Consider the following 17,655-nt stretch of genomic DNA (forward strand, 5'->3'; position numbering starts at 1 on the left):
AAATAGTTACAGAACATCTCTGGATCAAGCCAGAGAATGTTACGTTTTCTTCTTTTTGATGTTTCATGTGATTTGAAACCAAATTTGGTGGACAAGATATTTAGATATGGCACGCTAGCATCATCTAATTATGAAAAAGGAATATATGCTCCCACTCCACTTATGTGTTGCACATGCGTCATCACACTTTTTTTAGTCTTTCCCCCAAACATGAGTGTCATCAAATTGGTATTTACTGCACTGTCACTGCATGCTGTTTTTATTATTTTGTGCAAGCCATTTACTAAACCCTAAAAGAAACTCTTCTCCTCCCAGCCTCTTAACACCGGCTCTCATTTCCTCTCTGGGATGCTGCAGTTGGAGTTTGTTGAGTGCAGCTCTTCACGCCGCCCGCCTGACATTCTTCACAGCCTTAAACTTCATACCCTACAGTTTGTCTCCTCGCTCACATGGTGCCTCACTTCTCCACCGCGGCCGAGCCACTGTGTCATTTGGTGGGCCCTGCCTTCAGGACTTCCTCTTTCCACACCAGATCTGTCTGTGTATGTGTCGGCCTGGTGAGAACACTGTGGGAGGCAGAAAAGTCTGTAAATAGACAAGTGTGGTCACCACAGCCCTTCAGTCTCAGGGGCAGGAAGATGTTCTTGGCTGCAGGGCAACTCCATGGGAACTACAGAGAAGACTTAAGAGACACCGGGAGAGATAATTGGGGTTGATGTTTAGTGGCTATGATGCGATTCCTGGTGTGTGAAAAAAAGGTCTGGTATAGTTGTGTTGATTGTATAGTGCTTTAAACATATAGCTCCTCTCATTCTAAAACTACCAACACATAAATCATGTAAGTGGTCTTTAAATTCCACATTAGGAATTCATATTCAAATAATATGGGTAAGGAGCTTTCAGAACATAAGTCAAAACATATTATATGTCACATACAGGCTACAAACTTTAACAGATGCCTACTGTAAAACCTTCCAGAAAAACAAATATGATATAGGATGAAGCAGCAGTTCTCACCCTGTGGTTCACAACCCATCTAGTGGGTCACAAGGTAAATCTGAGGGGTCAAAAGATGATTTATGGGAAAATAAAATAAAAAATAAGAAGTATGGCTACAAAAATGGGATTCATTTGTTTGGAATTTTCTCTTAAATTAGGCTTTTTGTGAATTATCGATCAGTGACTAAGGCTCACAAGTAGACCTTTATTTAAAACAAAATGGTAGGGACCAATGGATATAAAGGAGAAGGACTAAAGGGAGAATATACCTGTTGTGTGGTCGGTGTTATACACACTAACAGAGATCCAGTTTTGAAAATATGATGGCAGGATTTGATAAAGTATTGGTTTGGTTACTTTTTGACTGTCTAATACTTGATTGAAGGCTTCTACACTTGGTAATGCTTTGCCTTGATGGCATGAATTAAATATTGATAATTAAATAACCATAATGATTAAAAATATTCATTTTCATCCAGTTTTTCCAAACTTACTGTAAATAGGATTCTATTTTCATATTAAAATACTTTGAGCTCATGTTGTTGGGTTGGTTGTTGTTGTCACACATACTGCCAGTCCTTGAAGAAAGAATCCAGTTAATTAGGGGTTAAAATCCAGTGAGGTAAACATAAACACACAGTAGGCAGCAGTGTGGTCAAAGACCTGGCATTTAGAAAAAAGGAGAATCCATCATTTCCATTTTTGTCTTTTGGGGCATTTCCCAGCAGTACAGAGTTTGATGTTGGAAGTGAGGTCGCAGTGGGACACACATGCGACACAAATAGAGATGACATAAAGGTGAAACAAGACAGAAAGAAAAACATAATAGTGGAGCTAGGTCACGCAAACAGGGCAAACATACCCTGAAATGAGAATTCTATGTCTTTTTTAAATTCTAAAACAGGTTGAGGTGCTATACAAAATTGTCATCTCATCTTCATCCGCTTATCCGGGGTCGGATCGTGGGGGCAGCAGCTTTAGCAGGGGACCCCAAACTTCCCTTTCCCGGGCCACATTAACCAGCTCTACCTGGGGGATCCCGAGGCGTTCCCAGGCCAGTGTGGAGATATACTCTCTCCACCTAGTCCTGGGTCTTCCCCGAGGCCTCCTCCCAGCTGGACGTGCCAGGAACACCTCCCTAGGGAGGCGCCCAGGGGGCATCCTTACTAGATGCCCGAACCACCTCAACTGGCTCCTTTCAACGCTAAGGAGCAGCGGCTCTACTCCGAGTTCCTCACGGATGGCTGAACTTCTCACCCTATCTCTAAGGGAGACTCCAGCCACCCTCCTGAGAAAACCCATTTCGGCCGCTTGTACCCGCGACCTCGTTCTTTCGGTCATGACCCAGCTTTCATGACCATAGGTGAGGGTAGGAACGAAGATTGACCGGTAGATCGAGAGCTTTGCCTTCCGGCTCAGCTCTCTTTTCGTCACAACGGTGCGGTAGAACGACTGCAACACCGCCCCCGCTGCTCCGATTCTCCGGCCAAACTCACGCTCCATCGTCCCCTCCCTCGTGAAAATGATCCCAAGGTACTTGAACTCCTTCACTTGGGGTAAGGACTCATTCCCTACCTGGAGTAAGCAATCCACCGGTTTCCTGCTAAGAGCCATGGCCTCAGATTTAGAGGTGCTGATCCTCATCCCAGCCACTTCACACTCGGCTGCGAACCGATCCAGTGAGTGCTGAAGGTCACTGCCCGACGATGCCATCAGGACCATATCATCTGCGAAAAGCAGAGACGAGATCCTCAGCCCACCGAACTGCAATCCCTCCCTAGCACGACTACGCCTTGATATCCTGTCCATGAAAATCACGAACAGGATTGGTGACAGAGCGCAGCCCTGGCGGAGGCCAACCCCCACCGGGAACGAATCCGACTTACTGCCGAGGATCCGGACACAGCTCTCGCTTTGGGTGTACAGAGATTGGATGGCCCACAGAAGTGACCCCCTCACCCCATACTCCCGCAGCACCTCCCACAGTATCTCCCGAGGAACCCGGTCATATGCCTTCTCCAGATCCACAAAACACATGTAGACTGGATGAGCATACTCCCAGGCCCCCTCCAGGATCCTTGCGAGAATGAAGAGCTGGTCCGTTGTTCCACGTCCAGGACGGAATCCACATCTTTCCTCTTCAATCTAAAGTTCGACTATAGGACGAACCCTCCTTTCCAGCACCTTGGAGTAGACTTTACCAGGGAGGCTGAGTAGTGTGATACCCCTGTAATTGGCACACACCCTCTGGTCCCCCTTTTTAAAAAGAGGAACCACCACCCCAGTCTGCCACTCCCTTGGCACTGTCTCAGACTTCCACGCAATGTTGAAGAGGCGTGTCAACCAAGACAGCCCCTCCAAACCCAAAGCTTTCAGCATTTCTGGACGAATCTCATCAACCCCTGGGGCTTTGCCACTGTGGAGTTGTTTGACTACCTCAGTGACTTCCGCCAGGGATATTGACATTGATTCCCCATCAGCCTCCAGCTCTGCCTCTGCAAAAGAGGGCGTGTTAGTCGGATTAAGGAGTTCCTCAAAGTGCTCCTTCCACCGCCCGATTACCTCATCGGCTGAGGTCACCAGCGTCCCGTCTTTACTGTAAACAGCTTGGACGGTTCCCTGTGTCCCCCTCCTGAGATGTCGAATGGTTTTCCAGAAGCACCTTGGTGCCGCCCGAAAGTCCTTCTGCATGACTTCTCCGAACTCCTCACCCCCTTTGCCTCTGACACAGCAGAGGCTGCAGCCCTTCTGGCCTGTCGGTACCTTGCAACTGCCTCCGGAGTCTTCTGGGATAGCATATCCCAGAAGACCCCCTTCTTCAGTGGGACAGCTTCCCTGACCACCGGTGTCCACCACGGTGTTCGAGGGTTACCGCCCCTTGAGGCACCTGAGACCTTGAGGCCACAGCTCACCGCTGCAGCTTCAGCAATGGAAGCTTTGCTGAAGCTGCACAAAATTGTGAAATCTAAAATTTCCCAATCCCCAGATAACTTCACACAGCCCGTATTCAGGAACTGTGCCTTTAAAAGAGTCGCCAGGACTTCCGTACGGTTGTGATGTTACTTTAGTATCTTAAAAGTGCTGCCACGGTGCCGTTACAGTCATTTCCCGGCTGCATTGACAACATAGCAACCAATTTTCAGCCCAACTCGTCTCATGCTTCCAATCTGTCAGGACCCTTTGGCGTCACATGACAATGTACTGGGTAGCCCTGATTTCCAAACATGACACTTTGACGCTCTTAATACTGGAGCACTTTCTAATATCACCACAGACAGGTTTAGAGTTGAAAGCCAAGTGCTGTATTTGACGCATTGGGAATGGGATAGGGCTGGGTGCAGACACGAAGAGTGCAGTCACCGAAGACTGGGATACGCTGACCAATCAGAGCACAAATATTTTTTTTGGGAGGGGGGCTTAAAGAGAGCATTTGAGACAGAGAGTAAATACAGGTATATTCAGACAGACAGAATGAGAAAAATAATGTGTTTTCTGAACATTAAAGCATGTATATAAGGTATGTTCTAGAAGACACCTGAAATACAAGTATGGACCTTATAATTAGCATAATATGTCCCTTTTAAGTCTTTATAAATCAGGACTGAAGATGATCTGCTATCACTGTTGTAGACCCAGTTTCCCCATTATGGATGATGAAGTTGTATTTCATTTAAACTAATTTAAAAAAAGACACGGTGTCCGACTCATACGTGTGCATGCTAATACCTAAAGAGATGATCTTATATGGTGATTTTGAAAACTACTTTTGGATCACCATGTGCTTTACAAATATTTTGACTCTTTGCTTATCCAAATTGTATATATCTGACAAACCCTCTACTAATGTCAACATATTAATCAACCTGCAGACACAAGGAATGATCCCCTGACTCATTCCCATAAAATCACATTAAGCATTCAAACCCTACTAGCATCAACCGTGTTAAACTGCTGTCGGTTTTGCCAAAATATACACAACTCTTGGATGTAGGTGACTTCATGAATCGTGTTTGGACAACACATCTGTGGTTGCTAACAAACAAAAGAGAAACAGAACACACCAGCTAACTCTGATATTTGAAGAGGGTCATTCCTCAAGAATGCTTTTCGTTATCCTACAGCCTGATTTTGAATATAGAAAATGGACACATGGATGTAACCTGAGAACCCTGTTTTGTGATCAATAATCTGCATATATACAAATCCAGAATGGATATTATTGGACTTATCTGGCTAATATTTGATGATATATTCTCCTGAATTTATTTGTGTACATTCAGGGAGTAGCTGTTCAGTTTTCTACACAGTCATGCCGTGAAACTTGAGTTTAAGTTACTGTAAACCTTCTATACGTGCCTTCTCGCCAAGAGGTTATGAAAAGCTGTGCAGCTGCTTTAAAACAGTAAAGTACAAGTTGGCTGGATCAAACCATCCCTCTCTTAACTGTATGTGTGTCACAAAATGTATGTTCAACTGCTGTTAAGCAACTACTGTAGTTGTGCCCAACACATTAATCACTGAGTTATGTAATAGCTGATGTGCGAAACATTTCATATTTTTTTTTAAAATTACATTTAAATAAATAAAGAAGTGAAAAGACATCTTTAATACTTTGTTCACAAATGCAGACAAGTATGGCAAATGACATCAACACCTTGCGATTCTAAGAAGCTGCCTGACCCATTTGGTATTGCTGAAACATTTGGAAGCGTGATTCTTCACAGAGGTCGTTTTCTGTGTGGATTCCTGACAAATATAACGTGTCAGTAAGGTGCTTGGTCACCACGAACCTGCGGAAGCTTCGGTGCTCAAAGAGTTGAATCCTCCAAACCTTGTTCCCTCATTCGCTGTTTTATTAATGGAGGTGGATAGTGCAAATGTCTCAACACCTCACTTCAATTTCATATGATATCTGGTGAAAAGCCTGGAATGTGTCATTCAAATCTTGTAATTCCGATCAAACCATTGAGTGACCTCCTTGTATGAAAGCATCTGAACTATCTTTCTCCACTCATTTACTCAGGTGTCAAGTTTCTTGTCTGTGCCCAGACAGTATGCTCTGTGCATGAGAGAAAAAACACTGCATTTACTGAAGAAAGTGCACTATTGTGCCCTCTCGTGTCTGAAATTAGTATTGCATTGCATCATTTTGACTGCCTTCTTGTTATTTAATACATTAAAACATTTTAAAAACCTAAGAAGAAGTGTGTCATAATGAGTGAATTGCTACCAGATGCTATTTCTTACCACCAGTGTCTATATATAAGATAAGAGAGATAAGAAACAAGGCGAAAGAGACAACAGCAAGTTTAGCTGACATTGTCCTCCCTCTCTTTCTCTCACTCACTCTCTCACTCACTCACTCACTCATTCACTCACTAACTCACTCAGTGTCTCTCTCCCTATCTGTCTTTCTGTGGCCTGCAAATCCACAAAGAATGGACGGTTTCAGCAGAATGTCTTTTTCAGCTTGAGCCGTGATTGGACCAGAGGAAGGGGTGGAGGTAAACAGGGTCTGCTGTGGCACAGGGAGTCCCTCCATAAGAGGGAGCGAAGAGAGTGAGGCAACACAGAAAAAGCAGATCATATGAGAAAGTTATACAGGGAGAAAAATGGGTTAGGGTTGGCTTTTTCAGCACATGGGGAACTTTGACAAACTGTGCACACACAGAAACACATGCATGTGCAATGACATATGAAAGACTGAAGAAATTGGGTAAGATCATCAATAATCAACACAAAGCAACATAACCAAAAACGCAAAAACATAATCTTATATAAAGCATAATTGTTTCGGGTGTTACGACAACCTTTTTCTGTTCTATTTCTGTTGCCACCTGATCCACAGAGCATGTGACAAGTCCGACACTTTATCAGTTCATTAGGAGTTAATAGTTAACCTCAACTTTATCGGTGTCAGCTCAGGTCATTCACCTAACAAATGTGTCTCCTCAGAAAGAACCAGACTTGCAAATGTGAAATTTTGTGCACGCTCTTCCTCCGCTCTCAAATCTGGCCTTTTTCCCAGCCAGCCTCGCTCCCCAATCCTCACCCCTTCAACCATTCCAGCTCCAGCCCACTGTGGAGAGTTCTTCCCCTTTCCAATCAGGCATCAGTCCTTCTCCCTTCACCCTCTGCTTCAGCCTTTGGTCCATTTGCAACTGCATGGACGGCCTCAGTTCCAGCTTGAGCCTGCAAGAACTAGTTGTGGCTGCAAAGAGAAAATGTCACTCAGTTCAGCTGCTGGTCAACGCCTGATACGACTTGAATAGCTGGAATCACCCAGAAGAAATGGGATATAGGCAATATATACCATGAAAATAGATTTCATAGAACTGAAACTAGATGTTGCAACAAGGAGAAGTCAATGACGTTGATTGGGAAAAGAGACAAAGGTCTAAATGTTTTATCAAACAGAAGGTGATCCCTTACTAAAAACGATTTAGTAAAAGCTTCTTTGGTCCATTCATTACGTGTTGCATAAGCCATTCGTCAGATATCATGACGTAATGGTCACCTTTTTCAGGACAGACTTGCCGTTCAGTGTGCAGTTGGAATTTGGGGGTCTCTTACACCGTGGAGATCTGCTTCCTGACTTCAGTGACACTTGATGCATTAGAGCTATTTCTGCACATGCACATTCTTGCAAACATATGGACAAACACTCGCTTAGACAAGACATGTGCACCACACATGTACATTTTTCACAGTCATGCCTGAGGGAAGACTCTGCAAGTGAAACTACTACAACTTGTAGTAAATAGACCACTCCTCTAAATACAGCCAGGGCAAAGTCATATCAGCTGTGAGACAGCCATCATTAGTTTGAGAAATCATAATCATAATGTTTTTTGGCCCTGTTTGTTAACCGTTCACATGCTAAAGTTCACAGATTCACTCTTTTTCTTGTCGTCATATTTCTCCTGTTTGTCTGAGAGACTATTTTTTATTAAGATGTTGAATATAAATATAAACATTGTATTAGGCTTAAAGGCATAATTGGATACACGCTTATTTATTTTGGTTGGGTGTGATTGATACCACTCTAATATTAAGCTACAGCCAGTAGACAGTTAACCTAGTTTGCACAAGGCGTTTAGGAAACAGCCTGGCTCTGTTTAAAGCTCATTCATTAAAATGTTATATATTTTTGGTGTAATCTGTACAAAATCTAAAGTGTAAAAACAACAGTTTGTGATTTTTTTTACCATTTTGCCCAAACTGAACAAACAAGATATAATGTTAGTGGAATTTAGAGGTACTGGTAGGCAGAACTTGTTATGGACAGAGGTTAGCTGTTTCCCCTGGTTTATTGTCTTTGTACCCTGCAGATTAGGTAACAACCTCTGGCTCTTCATATATATTCTGTAATAAACAGACAAACTATTCCTTTGACATGTTACCTGTAAAATCCAGTTTTCACCTTTTACTTCCCTTTAGAGGCTTCAAGGTTGACACACACAAGACACCATATTATGGCCACACTGTTCATGAAATATTAGTATTGTTGTTTCTTTTGTTTCTTCAAAATTTAGCCCAACCTATTTAAAATATTTGGAACATCTATCATTTGGTTTGACAACACTTTCATGTAATGCAGTAAACACAGTTAGATCAGCAGAAAAGTGTGATTAGTGCAACTTAAATACAAGCTGATGGAATCCTATAGTGAACTATAGATTGGAGGCGTTTTTTTGAACTTTAACTCTGTTGATAAACACCTATGGGCGGCATATCTGTAACATTCCCCCTGAAACCAGATAGACCCAGAGCTGACAGAACTACGCACACTAAACTGAAGGTCACTATCCCCCTATCTGTGAGTGTGTATTTGTACATGTTTTAATGTGTGTCTGCGCGCAGCGGTTAGACTGGGGAGAGGACATGTTACTGGTTAACCAGGATGAATGCTTAATGATCTACTGTAGCAGTGTTTTTAAATCCAAAGTAATTCTAGTTTCTGTCATACAAGACAAAGCAGGGCTCTGGGTCAGGAAAAACTGCACTGATATTTTTAAAAACATATCGGTCGAGAGCTGCAACTAACAATTATTGTCATTATCAATAAAATTGTTTTTCCTTTTTTTTAATTACTCGCCTGATCCAAAAACATCAGAAAATAAGTTTATGATGTCATTCCATCAAATGTCTTGTTTGATTCAACCAACACTATAAAGCTGAAAGACATTAAATTTACTACGTAAACACAGCAGTTTCTCACAATGCAGAAGCTGGAACAATCTTATTGTCCGAATTTTGCTTAGAAATAAACTAAAAATTTACTCATCAAAATAATTAATTTTATGATGATCAGCAAATCATTGAATTGACTAATTGTTAATAAAATTTGGCTTCTTTGCCAACCGAAAAGATTAAAATACACAAATCCTTCCCTCCTATTACAGTATGAGGTTTTCATATAACAATACTGTATTGATAGTATTAACTACTATAGTAGCAATATCAAATCTACATTCAGTCACCTCACATTGCACTGGGGCTTGAATGATTACCATTGCCTGTATTATCAGTCTTGTGTGTCCAGACTTACTGGATTTAGACAGAGGTGCAAAACACAAGCTTATCTCTTCAGGCCTTTGTAGATGGTTCCAACTGTGAGGACACTGAACAACTGTCCCCAATTGCAACAGTCTTCAGGGTCACCCTAAGAAGGCGAACACCTGCAATATTTAGTTTGATGTGACCAGGCTGATAAACCAAAAACACTGAAAATGAGCTTTTTTACCAATTAAGCTCATTTGTAGGAAACTACTTTGCATACTCAAAGTTTCTGTTAAACTAACCTGTAACTTATGTGTTACACTCCACTGTGGCCAGCAATATGCCAGCAAAGCACAAATGGTTTGTGAGTATGTTAATGTTTAAACTAGGGATATTAATATAACCATTAAACAGGCAGATCTCTTTTTTCATAACAGATGTCCCTGTCTTACCTGAACCCACTGCTGCCCATGCCATCTTCATTGACCTGTGAGCCAGACTATGTTGCACAATGTCCAAACAGACGTGTTGCAATTAGACATGAATTTGGCACCAAAATGATATCCTCCCATATCACACAGCAGTATAAATCTGGCGAGGTGCAATTCTCTTCACTCTTCAGGTCAAAAGAAGGGGTTCGCTGTTGCAAAGTGCTTTGTGCTCCAACTGAAACTGGGAAGTAGAGATGGCACCCGGCAAGAAGGTAAAACCTCTTATTATTATTCTGAAGAGAACAGAGATGTTGATGCAGCATGCAAATATATCTTTAACATCATGCGATGTAATTATATAGGTCAGAGGTGTCCTATTGGTCAATGGACTGCTGTTGTGAGGAAAATGTTAGTACAGGTTTTATGGGTGCGCATGCATGTGGTTTGTGTAATAGCCAGATTAAAGCGGTCAGCGCTGGAGAGTCTCAGGCTAAAAACAGTTTTTATCTTTGCACCTTTGTACCCAAACCGCAGCTTCTCTCATATAAACACATACAGCGATATAACATTGTCATTGTATATGAAGACATTTTTACTTATCAGCTGTAACAGATAATGCAAAACTGAACCTGCATGACCTCACATCTGTGCTTGTATTGTATAGTATATTGTCTTTAAATCACATGCATTATGTCTGACCAACATCATTCTTCTTCCGGGTTGTATTTCTAGAGATATTAAGTACAAAATACCTATAAGCTCATTAACCATTCAGTGTAGAGCTCAAGTGATGTGAGTGCTTGGATCCCTCTGCTCCTCCAGGGTATACTTGAGCGTCTGAATGCTGGGGAGGTGGTGATCGGTGATGGGGGCTTCGTGTTTGCTCTGGAGAAGAGAGGCTACGTGAAGGCCGGGCCATGGACTCCCGAGGCTACTGTCACACACCCCGAGGCCGGTAAGACAGACGGCCCATACACATATTGCGTCCAAATCCACATGGAGGGAAGGTGCATAAACCTTTAAGAACAAACCTTTAAAATGACAAATGTGTATGTTTCCATCAGTGCGGCAGCTGCACAGGGAGTTCCTGAGGGCAGGATCTAATGTCATGCAGACCTTCACGTTCTATGCCAGTGATGACAAACTGGAGAACAGGGGTCAGAACTTGAAACTCTCAGTGAGTACCCAACTATGGCACCCTGTCAGCCAGCATGAGCTTGTCCAGATCTCCCAAATTCCACTTTACCCCACACTGGTTTATCAATAAACATGAATTTCTGCCTCATTCCCTCAGGGGGCAAAAATCAACGAGGCAGCCTGTGACCTGGCGAGGGAAGTAGCTAGTGAAGGAGATGCGATGGTAGCTGGTGGAGTGTCTCAGACTCCATCCTACCTGAGCTGTAAGAGTGAGACAGATGTGAAGACCATCTTCAAGAAACAGCTGGAAGTGTTCATGAAGAAGAATGTGGATTTCCTCATTGCTGAGGTGGATTCACGTCTTAATTCGAGTCAAATCAAACCTACTTCAATCTAAAATAGGCTTAGTGGAGCAAGTAAGTGCTTAGTGGTGACTGTGCTGTTTCTGTTCATTTCAGTACTTTGAGCATGTTGAGGAGGCCGTGTGGGCTGTTGAGGTGCTAAAGACCAGCGGGAAGCCTGTGGCTGCTTCTCTGTGCATTGGACCGGAGGGAGACATGCACGGTGTTTCACCTGGAGAGTGTGCTGTCAGGCTGGTGAAGGCCGGTACGCGTTTATCACGTTTTATCCTTTTGTTTCGTTACTTGAAAGCCAGCTGTGTTATCTGATGTGGCAAGTAACCATTTCCCTCTGTTCTCCAGGTGCCCAGATTGTGGGAATCAACTGCCACTTTGACCCCATGACCTGCGTGAAGGCGGTTAAGATGATGAAGGAGGGAGTGGAGAAAGCCAGGCTGAAGGCTCACTACATGATCCAGCCCCTGGCGTTCCACACCCCCGACTGCAATTGTCAGGGATTCATCGATCTGCCAGAATTCCCCTTTGGTAATATATTTTGCTAGGACACAATAAAAAACAACACCACATGACAGTCGTGTAGTTTGTCGGTGTTTAACAATTGCTTTACTTTCTCCTTCCTCAGGTCTGGAGCCCAGGATCCTGACACGTTGGGACATGCACAAGTACGCCAGAGAGTCCTACAAGGCTGGCATCCGCTTCATTGGTGGCTGCTGTGGATTTGAACCTTATCACATCAGGGCTATAGCAGAGGAGCTGGCCCCTGAGAGAGGGATAGTCGCCCCTGGCTCTGAGAAACATGGGATGTGGGGTGCTGGTCTGGAGATGCACACCAAACCTTGGGTCAGAGCAAGGTAAACCATCCAAGATATTTAAGATACTTAAATACACACAATTTTAGTAAACAAATTGGTTCCATTTTTCTTATTCTGCGTAACATTCATTTTTACCACCTCCAGGGCCCGTCGTGACTACTGGGAGAATCTTAATCCTGCGTCTGGTCGTCCCACATGTCCATCCATGTCCACACCAGAGGGCTGGGGTGTGACCAAGGGCCACGCTGACCTGCTGCAGCACAAGGAGGCCACCACTAGCCAGGAAATGAAGCACGTGCTGGAGATGCAGAAGAAGGCCAAGTCCTCTGCATGAACGAGACAGAGCGAAAGGGGGAAAGAGTGAAGTCTTTCCGGGTTCAGTTTGAAGATAATAAGCACTTGTAACAGCGATGCTCCAGTTGTGGAGTATTATAATGTAAACCCCAAACAATAAACCTGAGTTTGTCACTTAATTTTTACTGCTACGTGTGGTCATTGTGCAATGAGTGCTATTGGACTGCTGCAACAAACACAAACCATTCAAAGAAAACTATAAAACCTTGTCTTTAACTATAGATATGTCACATATGGACTGATTTAGAAGTGACTCAACCCTTAATGGTTTGTTAAAAGTGGTTGCCCACTTTGAAGATGGACTTTGTGGAATGGATTGGATTTGTCTATTCAGGGTCCAAAAAAATGGAAACCCACAAACTAACATGGGGACGGACAAAAACACACCAACAACCATAATTTAGCGGGACACTCACAATACTCTCATTCAGTTAAAGAGGGGAGGGGAGCAAGTAAACATAGGAGTTGTGTAACTTGCCAGCTGCCAATCAGAGTAAGTCTTACCTAGACCCCTCCCCTGCTTCAGAGAGATTTATAGTGGCCTTCTTCTCCACTCTAATGTTGCTTCAGCCATTCAAAGTCTGAGCAGTCAGGGGTCCACACAGCTGCAGGATTATGGCACCAGGAAAGAAGGTATGTGTGAACTTTTGTCCAAAAGGTGGGGTATGCTTTTAGGACTGTCCTGCAGAATATCCATGCAGGGAGTTAAAATGGTTTTGTGGACTGAATAATTATAATATGTGTGATGTCTAGTTGTATAGAGCTCCAAAATGAAGATATGCTTGGCTTTTTTTTCTTCAGGTTTTGAGATAATTATGTCGTAGAACCATCCCAATGCACTGGAGGTGAATGGTCGAGGGTGGCTGGCTGGGGGACATACTGCATATTTATGGTCGTGTTTTTGTGTGGTGTGTGTATTCTGGGCAGTCACCTATATAGTCTTTCTAATGCATCTTCTTCACAACTGGCATATCAGGTCACATATCCATGAGAACTGAAGCTTTGAACAGTTCATGGAGACATACGTTCAGTAAAGCCTTTAAATGAAGTTAAAGTAACTTGAAAAACATCTTGATGAAAACTCCTCTGGACCCCTCTGACCTGTTTTTCCTTTTAGCTCACTGTAACATAGATGGTGATTATTAATCTCTCATTAAGAGTGACTTTGCATTTTTTGATTCTTGAAATAACCATAGAGGAACTACTTTCCTCACTTCTAAGACTTCATGACATGAGAGCACATTTAGCCTTTTTTTAGGTTCAAATATGTGGGTGTATAAATAAACAATCACACATAGCTAGTGCAAGGGCAGTGAATTCAAACTGATTTAGCCAACAGTTTACCCTTAATGACTGAATCTGGATGCAAATGTGTTTTGCAGACACAGTCTAAAGTGTCATGAATAAACAGAAAATAAATAGAGTCTTTTTTTAGATGGAGGTAACATAAATGGTCACACAAAGTTAGATTTTTACTTTGAAAGCCAAGCACGTTTGAATCAAAAGGTTCAGGTCTATCAGTCATGAGGAGCAGTGCAGCTGTTCTCAGACATGTGCTGCTGTCTTGATGACTCAGGGTCTTTGGGATAAGGGGGGATGTAGCACTGTATTTGGGAAACCACCATGAGGTACTATCCATAGAAAAAATATCCTATTTATTTATAGTGTCTATATTCTTCTAGCATAACTGGCATTTAATAAGATTAAGAACAGAGTCAGTCTGGCCACATCTGGGCCATAATGTTGTACAGGGCCAATACCAGAAAATGGTAAGCTGGTGTCTGCTGTTGTAAAGTCACTTAGGATGTACGTAAACCTGCAGTCCCGTTGGCCTCAGTGGCTCATCCCCAGCGTGACTAATAGTCACATTTAATCCACATTATTATAATCTTCCATTGATCCATCATGGTAGGGAATTTTGGAGCGTCTTGACGCTGGGGAGGTTGTGATCGGTGATGGAGGCTTCGTGTTTGCCCTGGAGAAGAGAGGCTACGTTAAGGCTGGTCCCTGGACCCCTGAAGCCGCCGCAGAGCACCCCGAAGCAGGTGAGAGCAATCTATATGACCATCTTTAATAAGCTATTACAACTTAAAATTGCTGTATAGATAAAAATGGATTGCTAGTGTCTTATCATGAAAATCGGTTTGTGTGATGATTTCAGTGCGACAGCTGCACAGGGAGTTCCTGAGGGCCGGGTCCAATGTTATGCAGACCTTCACCTTCTACGCCAGTGATGACAAACTGGAGAACAGGGGCAACAAGCTCACCTTCACTGTAGGTTAAATGAGACTTCATACTTTCAAATCCACACCACACCACAATGTTTATCACAAAGTAAAAAATGTAGACGCAATGCTCATTTTCATTTCTTTTATTAATATATTTTTTTAATTCTCACCTTTGTTTCACCCTTATTTGTCTTTGTTCTGCAGGGAGCTCAGATCAACGAGGCGGCCTGCGATTTGGCCCGTGAGGTTGCCAATGAGGGCGATGCTCTGGTTGCCGGAGGAGTGTGTCAGACTCCATCTTACCTGAGCTGCAAGAGTGAGACAGACGTGAAGGCCATCTTTAAGAAACAACTGGATGTATTCGTCAAGAAAAACGTGGACTTCCTGATTGCTGAGGTAGAGATAAAAATCAAAATCAATCCTTAACCATTAGCATTTTTGTGTTCTTAAAAATGAAAGTGCTGATGTCTTTTCCCTGCAGTACTTTGAGCATGTTGAGGAGGCCGTGTGGGCTGTGGAGGCGCTGAAGGAGACAGGGAAGCCTGTTGCTGCTTGTATGTGCATCGGACCAGACGGAGACATGCACGGTGTCTCACCTGGAGATTGCGCTGTCAGGCTGGTCAAAGCCGGTGGGTACATGTGACATAACATGAGCATAACTTGTTATTGGATACTGACAGTAAATGTAAGAGAAGCATGAAATGTGAGGCCTAACTTCAAACTTAAAGAACTCCTCTTGTCCTTAAATGACTTCTCTGTTGTGTGAGTAGGCGGTGCAGTGCAAGGGCAAGATTTCGAACTGGTAGACATAAGATAAGACACGTCTCTCGTAGTCTTACAATATATATTATGAATGAATAACTGGGACTTGCTGACACGCCAAAGCTGTAGTTGCTTTGTCAAGTAATCAATGCCAAAACGTTGACCTATAAAAGTCAAATTCAAGATATAAATACATACATATTTACGTATTTCAACCCAAGCCTTGCAACCACAGCTGCAAACCACAGTTGGCACTCTCTCTTCAACTTCATTGCTTATCTGTACCAGCCAGCTCAAGCCAACGCATGTTCTTCTATAGGTGCCCAGATTGTGGGAATCAACTGCCACTTTGACCCCATGACCTGCGTGAAAGCTGTCAAGATGATGAAGGAGGGAGTGGAGAAGGCCGGGCTCAAGGCTCACTACATGGTGCAGCCCCTGGCATACCACACCCCCGACTGCAGCTGTCAGGGATTTATCGATCTGCCAGAATTCCCCTTCGGTAATAACATACTGTGCTGCATTTAAATTTAACTGTTTGATTATTGTAATGATGTTTAAAAACAAGTGTGCATACACATACACCCCTCTGCTGGTGCATAAGGCCAACCATTCAAAAAAGAAATACACAATTTTACCAAAAAGCAACCACAATGCAATCAAATTTGTATAAATCTTCTGTCAGGTCTGGAGCCCAGGATCCTTACCCGCTGGGACATGCACAAGTACGCCAGAGAGTCCTACAATGCTGGCATTCGCTTCATTGGTGGCTGCTGTGGATTTGAGCCTTATCATATCCGGGCTGTTACAGAGGAGCTGGCCCCCGAGAGAGGCTTCCTCCCAGCTGCGTCAGAGAAACACGGCAACTGGGGTGCTGGTCTGGAGATGCACACCAAGCCGTGGGTCAGAGCAAGGTCAGAGGCAGCTTTTAATCCGTCACCGAATATGCACCTAAACTTAGTTAAATGTGAAATATTGGCTTTTCAGCACCGGTTCTATCTTGTATGAATACCTTTGTCTTTTCTAGAGCCCGTCGTGACTACTGGGAGAACCTGAAGCCAGCCTCTGGTCGCCCCGAGTGTGCCTCCATGTCTACTCCCGATGGCTGGGGTATTACCAAGGGCCACGCTGATCTCATGCAGCAGACAGAGGCCACCTCTAAGGACCAACTCAAACAGCTGTTCGACAGGTCAACGAGCCACTAAGTCAATCTGTCTCCTTCAGACAGCTGGCAGCAGACCTGAGTCAAACAGCCATGCCGTGCAGCTGCTGGCACTGCAAAGTGGTGAACTGCACCAGTGCTGCACCTAACAAGCAAAATGCCAGGGGCCGAGTCTTCACTTGAGGCTGTCACTGTTCTGTACACTCTGTTGATTGTGAAACTGTAGTATATGTGTAGCCACAGTGTTCTCTCAAGTTAAGAGTTGACCGGTGTTAAGAGCGGGACCTTTTTTGTTTTCCATGACTCTGGACCAGTTTGTTTAATAAAATAAGATCTAATAAATGTGAATTGGCCACTTGACTGTTGAGATGTAGTTTCTTGCTGTGGACGAGCGGGTGATGTGATGGTGTTCATGACAATATGCACACAAATAAATGTATCATTGGAAAGAGCTATTCAATTCAATTTTATTTACAGCGCCAAATCAAAACAAAAGTTATCTCAGGACACTTTACAGAGTAGGTATAGACCACACTCTATGACTTATTTATGATAAACATAGACCCAACAATTCCCTCATAGAGTACGGTGGCAACGAAAACCTTCCCTATTACAGGCAGGAACGTCAGACAGACCCAGCTCTATGGAGGACGGCCATCTGTCTTGATCTATTATGCAGGGACAAATGCAATATAGACTTAAACATGTCAAAATAGAGAAAAGCTTCAATGCAATGATAATACTAATTGAATGATTAAATGACTCCAATATATGTGAGGCAACATTTGACATCATACACATATCAACACTCTGCTGTGTGCACAACATAATGTCATATAATCAACATGCATTAAAGCCCCTGAACACCCACACAGGTGTTTTCAGTTAACCTGGTTGATTAGACCTCTT

The 17,655-nt window shown here is 43.2% G+C and overlaps 2 protein-coding genes across 2 annotated transcripts; both read left to right on the forward strand.

The window, feature by feature from the left end:
- Positions 1–10,186: 10,186 nt before the first annotated feature.
- LOC310945673 (betaine--homocysteine S-methyltransferase 1-like) lies at positions 10,187–12,574 on the forward strand (the record flags this gene model as incomplete). The annotated part of the gene is made up of 8 exons (XM_083911842.1): positions 10,187–10,204; positions 10,755–10,887; positions 10,997–11,109; positions 11,227–11,418; positions 11,528–11,675; positions 11,771–11,953; positions 12,051–12,279; positions 12,385–12,574. 8 exons carry the CDS (start codon positions 10,187–10,189, stop codon positions 12,572–12,574), a joined length of 1,206 nt encoding a protein of 401 aa, XP_083767968.1.
- Positions 12,575–13,169: 595 nt separating this feature from the next.
- Positions 13,170–17,094, forward strand: LOC310946445 (betaine--homocysteine S-methyltransferase 1-like). The gene is made up of 8 exons (XM_083912908.1): positions 13,170–13,227; positions 14,507–14,639; positions 14,756–14,868; positions 15,027–15,218; positions 15,304–15,451; positions 15,904–16,086; positions 16,270–16,498; positions 16,612–17,094. The coding sequence occupies exons 1-8, from the start codon at positions 13,210–13,212 to the stop codon at positions 16,787–16,789; spliced, it is 1,194 nt and encodes a 397-aa protein (XP_083769034.1). The 5' UTR covers positions 13,170–13,209; the 3' UTR covers positions 16,790–17,094.
- The last annotated feature ends 561 nt before the right edge of the window (positions 17,095–17,655 follow it).

The sequence above is a fragment of the Echiichthys vipera genome (assembly GCF_963691815.1).
Source record: "Echiichthys vipera genome assembly, chromosome: 4".
Taxonomy (NCBI): Eukaryota; Metazoa; Chordata; class Actinopteri; order Perciformes; family Trachinidae; genus Echiichthys; species Echiichthys vipera.

Excerpts from the sequence above, each read along its gene's own strand:
- LOC310946445 (XM_083912908.1), top strand. Across the intron at positions 15,219-15,303 it reads TGGACTTCCTGATTGCTGAG|TACTTTGAGCATGTTGAGGA; the intron begins GTAGAGATAAAA and ends TTTTCCCTGCAG. Across the intron at positions 16,087-16,269 it reads TCTGCCAGAATTCCCCTTCG|GTCTGGAGCCCAGGATCCTT; the intron begins GTAATAACATAC and ends ATCTTCTGTCAG.